Below are 6,112 nucleotides of genomic sequence, written 5' to 3'. Positions count from 1 at the left end.
TCGGTCGCAGCCGGGGGCCGTCCGGGTTCACGGGCCGCCGCGCTTCCTCTGCGGACGCTGCAGTAGGCGAGGCCGCGGGGCCGAGGAAGCCGCCCCCGGAGCCCCCGCTCGCCCGCCCGCCGGCGCCGCCTCCGAGCCGCCTCGGCCGTAGCCGCGGCCCGGGCAGGAGGCGGCGGCGGCGGCGGCCGGCGAGGCGAGGCGGCCCGCGCCCTGCCTGTCAGGCCACCGGCCCGGCCCGTTTCGGCCCGCGGGCCGCCCCCGATGCGCAGGCGCTGCCGCCGGGGCCATGCAGCAGGCGCCGCAGCCGTACGAGTTCTTCAGCGAAGAGAACAGTCCGAAATGGCGGGGACTGTTGGTCTCGGCCCTGCGGAAGGTCAGTGCTGGTGCCCGTGCGGCCGCGGGGCCCCTAGGGAGGTGCCGGGGCCGAGGCGGGAGGCAGGCGGGCGGGGCGCGCGGGCCGCGGCCCCTCGGACGCTCTTACGGGGAGCTACACGCCCTCCCCGCGCTCGGGGCCCGCAGGCCCAGCACTTTCTCTCCGGCCGGCGATGGGGGCGCGTGATTGCCTGCTGCGTCCAAAAGGACGTTTTCTCAAGTTCTTGCTTGGCCCCGGAAGGAAGGTTTTGTTATGATCATAAAACTGGATTTCACGTTGCAGTCATTTCGTCAGGCGACTTCCGCTGTTGACCAATTTGTTGTCCTCAGGCTGGATTCGGGCAAGGGAAAATCCCGCTGGTATTTAGACAGTTTCTAAAACAAAAGCACATTTCTAGCCTGGGTAATTACTTTTAATTAAGTTCCTTGGGGCTGTTTCCTTAGGCGATTTGCTCGTGAAGGGTGTCCACTCACTTAAGAGGTGGTAACTTTTTTTTTTGTAAGATGGATGTGTTTCTCGAGAAATGTCAGTGAGCCATGATATTGCTTTTAACAATTCTTGAGGTCAATTTAAAGTGCCTCCTCCCTTCCTGCAAAAGGCGTCCCCCCTGTTTACGAGAGATTTCCCTTGTAGCATTTGGTCAGTTTCTTCACTGAGTGCAGTTTAGCACTTATAATCATTTTAGGGGGACGAAAAAGGAGCAGCTCATAAAAATGAATGTTTTAAGTTTGGGTGCATCACTAGGGTGCATCTCTCCCGTAGATGGTGTCAGTTTTCGTCTGCATTTAGGTAATAATCATACTATCATTTTTATAATAAAACCTTTTTGTAAGGTCAAGACATTTAAAGAGTGTAAATGGGTGCAGGAGAAGATACCATACCTACTGAGCGTGGGTTTTCCTTGCCAGTGATGCAAACTTAGTCCCTTCTACCTTTTGTGGAAAATAACCAAGAATAAATTTTAAAATAATAAAGAAAGAATAAACATTAATTTAAAAGACTGCCCTTGGAAAATAAATCTTCATACATTAAATTTCTACAAGTGAAAAGAAGTAGTATATTAAGTTAAAAACATTTTCCTCGTGCATTCAGAGTTTCAGATTTGCCATTATTTTCATAATTCTTATGAAGAGATACTGCCTCCCTTGGGCCAAACATCAGCTAGTATCTTTTTAAAGAATTTGGTGGAGGTGGCTAGGAGCAGCTAGACAGTTATCATTTCACAGGTATATTAGGTGTTAAAAGTATTAAATTGACCTTCCTTCTGTGGGCAACCCGATTCTATAAGGAGAGGGAAAGAAATGGAAAGTGTGCTGAGTGGTGATAATGAAAAGCAAAGGGGGAAATGCTTAGTAATTAAATCTTCCACCACATAGAAAGAAGTGTGAGTACAGTTATCAGGTAAGCCTGTATTGTTGGCAGTGTGAAGTAGGTCTCCACCTACTAGTATTTTCTGGTAGCAAATAGAATTTGAGTATGTGTTGCATAAATTATTCAGTAGGTAGCTTTGACCCTAATAATCCGTCATGCACAAATACAGTTTTATATCTTCAGGTTAGCCTGGAAACAAAGCCAGCGTTAGCATCCAATCCTAGTCCATTGCTTTGAGTCTGGTATTTTGCATTTATATGTTGTGCTTGTTTTCTTGGAACTCGGATGCCTTGTAGATCTCTATTTTCTTATTCCACAGTTCTTGTATATCCTTTGCTTATGGAATAAATACAGCAAAGAAAATCTGGTCTTTTGAGGTGAATTCAAGAAGCAGTTTCTATTTAATTGATTAATTTACTGTTATTCTAGAATTGAGGTATATTCCCATGGAAGACATTTTTTATGTTTTTGGTGTTCATAATTCAGACTATGTTCAGTTTTGTGGTATTTGTGGTATTGCGACATGTAGGTTTGTAGTGCTTGCTAAGAGTTTTAGTTCTTAAAGAGCTCAAGGTTCACTCTTTCTTTGAAGGATGAGTTAAATTCTGGTCTATACTTGCCACCCTTGTCTTTGTACAAGGGATTCCTACACTTATGGGGAGGCTCTGTCTTCACATTCAAGGCATCTAGAATTTGGTTTCCTTCTTCCAGCTGACCAGATTGTTACAAAGACTGCTAGGATTAATAGTAGAAGCAGCAATAGTATTAGACTACTAAGATTTTTCTCCTCCAGTTGGTGTTGCCATCAAACATGTGTACGCTAGTTTCATTTAACATTTATTGAACACATTTTAGGTACTTGGCACCAAGCTGGATCCTAAGAATACAAACATGAATAAAAGTAAAGGCCTTGCTCTAAAGGTGTTTACCACTTAGACTGAAAATTATAAACTTTGAGGTTTTGGTTTATGTAAATGAGATAGCAGTTATGAGCTCAAAGTTTTGTAAGGAATATCTCTGTGTGTGAAAAGAACAAGGTTGTTTAATTAACTCTGTGAGGTTAGTTCACTTGGGCATCTTGATGGAACCTCCAAAACTGTTAAAATATAATTTTCAGAAAGGTAAAGTCACAACTCTCATACCGATGTGAACGAACATGTATCAGTAATTTTGATTCAACTTACTACTTAATGAGGGAACTCATGAGATCTTAGACCCACTTCAAATGAAAATTGGAGGAGGTAGGTATTTATAGGCAACTTAATAAAAGAATATTAAAGTAAGATTTTGGGGTTGGACACAAAGTTTGTTAATGTCCTACAAGAACATAAGCAGTAAGTTTGGGATTGTCTTTCCTGCTGATTAGATTTTGCCTCTGTACCAGACAAAAATCTCTAAGTTAATCTGATCAATTTGTAAAATAGCCCAGTCAGTAGAAAGTAATCAAAGGTTCAAGCATAGCACTGCACTGAAGAACACCTAGTTATCTCTTTTGCTTATTTTCAAGTTTTGGCTGATTTTTCTGGAAACCAAAAAATACATGTATTTGACAAAGTTACTATTACTGACTGAAAACACAAGGGATTTTTTTAAACCAGCATTAAATATTCATTTCACTAGAAGAAACACGAGCATAGAGAAATAGATTTAAGGAAAAATAATTTTGGAAATAGAAATGTGTTCTTTTTGTTTTGTTGTGCTGTTGTTCTTTAACTGTTAAAACAGAACTTCACCAGGACATTTAAGTACATACAGAACTACAAAGGGTAAAGTAGAGCGAAATGACACCACTAATGGATAACACATGCATTGTTAACATTACCGCTAAATTATGTATCTTTCCTAAAAGAGCCAGAGACATAAATGTCTTCATCACTACTCCCCGGGAAGATTGAAGCTATCATATTACTTGGAGGAAAAAAGAGTGTGGGATATATTTGTAAATGCAGCTTATTACCTGTGTCTTTGAAATGCCTGTGGTACTTTGTGCATGTGCTATTCGATTGTATGCTGAGAAAAATCAGTGTAGGCATTCTATATATGGGAAACATGCCTTAAAATCATTTTAGCAGGTTTTTTAGTCCCTGGTATTTCCATGGTAGATGCCTTTTCTGTAAGGCATTATTCACCAGGCTAGCCAAGGAAGAGAAAATGTCTGTTGTCTTATTATCTGTAGTTACAAATGTCACAGAGAGCTAGAAAGAATTGGTAGTATTACCTTGTTCCTGAGTCTAATTTCATTCAGGTTAAATATCGACGTCCCACCTCAACCATTACAGTTTGCTCTTAGACATCTGTTAAAATTCAAGAGGTGTGAATGTTTGAGTTAATTAATAGCAGTCTATGGCAGGGGGGGAAGAAGGTTGAGGATTTTGATTCAGAAATGCTTTTGTGAAATCTGAAAGATTCTAGTGTTTATGCCTTTGTACTAATATCTCTTGGAACTATTTTAGAAGATTGTGCTGGATCTTTCCTGGGGCCCAGAAGAAAAGCATGGGGGTCCTTTGAGAAAATGAAATTGGTGTTACTGACATAAGAAGGTCAAGGAAGGCTTCTTTAAGGAAGTAACATTCATGCTGAGTTCTGGAGGATATATTCAAATATTTATTGAGTGCCTCCTGTGTGCCAGGTGCTATTCCTGATACTGAGGTTGTAGCAAGGCCTTGCTCTCATAAAGCTTCCATTCTAAATGGCTGTGGCAGAGAGGCCTGGGAGAGACAGACAGTAAAGAAGTTAATTATCTGAAAGATCAATAGAAATTAACAAAACAAAGAAAGGGGGAGAAAGGGTTTGAGCCCTAGGGAAAAGTAGGAACATGATTTGATTTAAAGAACCAAGACCAAGTGAAAAGGAGATGAGGTCTTCCCTGGTGGCGCAGTGGTTAAGAATCTGCCTGCCAATGCAGGGCACGTGGGTTCGAGCCCTGGTCTGGGAAGATCCCACATGCCGCGGAGCACCTAAGCCTGTGTGCCACAACTACCGAGCCTTTGCTCTAGAGTCTGCAAGCCACAGCAACTGAGCCCGTGTGCCACAACTACTGAAGCCCGTGTGCCACAACTACTGAAGCCCGTACGCCTAGAGCGCATGCTCCACAAGAGAAGCCACCACAATGAGAAGCCTGCGCAACGCAGCAAGCCCGCGTGCAGCAATGAAGACCCAACACAGCCAAAAATAAATAAATTTTTTTTAAAAAGAGATGAGCTAGTTGAGAGACTCTAGTGTAGACCCAGGTTAAGGTCTCTACCTGTGAATAGGAAGGCCTATAGGGTTATTTATGTGACAAATTAATTAGATGAACTTGCTCAAACTTGCTTCTTTGAAAAGATAACTCCAACTAAAAGGAATAGGAGAAACTATGATTTTTGTGACATGAGGCCTGTTCTGGATTTCCTAAAGCCACTGAATATAATAGTAGAACTCTAGGGAGTCATTTGGAATTATTCCAAACTAATAATGCCCCAAACTGACCCAAGGGGTTCAGCCAGAACTGGATGAGTGTTAGGAATGCGTTTTAGCTTGCTGCATTTAGCTTCCTCTCAGCCATGATTTAGTAGTCTTCTTCTGTTTTCAGTTTAATTTTGGTATGGTATATTTGGAGCAATAATATTCGATTAAAGTGTTTTATGCTGAGTATCCAAAGCATTACTTGTTACCACTTGACATAAATCAAGTGTATATCTTTTATATTAACCATGGCCTTTCTTTCAAGGGAGCAGTAGTTTGATTATATCCTCTGTTAGCCTGCATAGTTGAATCAGGAAGGAATTTTAATGGAAGTAATGGATTTAGCATTGTCTCATGGAGTCATGTTAAAAATTAACAACCTAAAATTCTTTTTTTTTAAAATTTATTTATTAATTTATTAATTTTTTGGCTGCGTTGGGTCTTTGTTGCTGTGTGTGGGCTTTCTCTAGTTGCAGCAAGCGGGCGCTACTCTTCATTGCTGTGTGTGGGCTTCTCATTGTGGTGGCCTCTCCTGCTGCGGAGCACGGGCTCTAGGTGCGCGGGCTTCAGTAGTTGCAGCACGGGAGCTCAGTAGTTGTGGCTCGCGGGCTCTAGAGCACAGGCTCAGCAGTTGTGGCACACGGGCTTAGCTGCTCCGTGACATATGGGATCTTCCCGGACCAGGGCTTGAACCCGTGTCCCCTGCATTGGCAGGTGGATTCTTAACCACTGCGCCACCAGGGAAGTCCCTCTTTTCTTTTTTTTACATAAGAACATATAGTAAGTAGAAAGCTTTTGAAATGTGTAAAGTGTTATGCACTTCACATTTTAATGTGTACACAACACAATGAAAATAACATCAAGATCTAGATATGAGCAATACTATGATCTCCAAGTAAAGTTTTCATTACGCCAGTTTTCTTC

General features: G+C 42.4%; 1 protein-coding gene across 1 annotated transcript in view; it reads left to right on the top strand.

Moving 5' to 3' along the window:
- The first annotated feature begins 204 nt into the window (after positions 1–204).
- SOS2 (SOS Ras/Rho guanine nucleotide exchange factor 2) overlaps positions 205–6,112 on the top strand; it is a 99,979-nt gene continuing 94,071 nt past the window's right edge. The window contains exon 1 of the mRNA XM_059914189.1: positions 205–373. Coding sequence (XP_059770172.1) covers positions 287–373 — 87 coding nt within the window. The 5' untranslated portion in view covers positions 205–286. The remainder of the gene's footprint in view (positions 374–6,112) is intronic.

The sequence above is a fragment of the Balaenoptera ricei genome, chromosome 2 (assembly GCF_028023285.1).
Source record: "Balaenoptera ricei isolate mBalRic1 chromosome 2, mBalRic1.hap2, whole genome shotgun sequence".
Classification (NCBI taxonomy): domain Eukaryota; kingdom Metazoa; phylum Chordata; class Mammalia; order Artiodactyla; family Balaenopteridae; genus Balaenoptera; species Balaenoptera ricei.
This window is presented reverse-complemented; position numbering and strand designations above follow the sequence as displayed.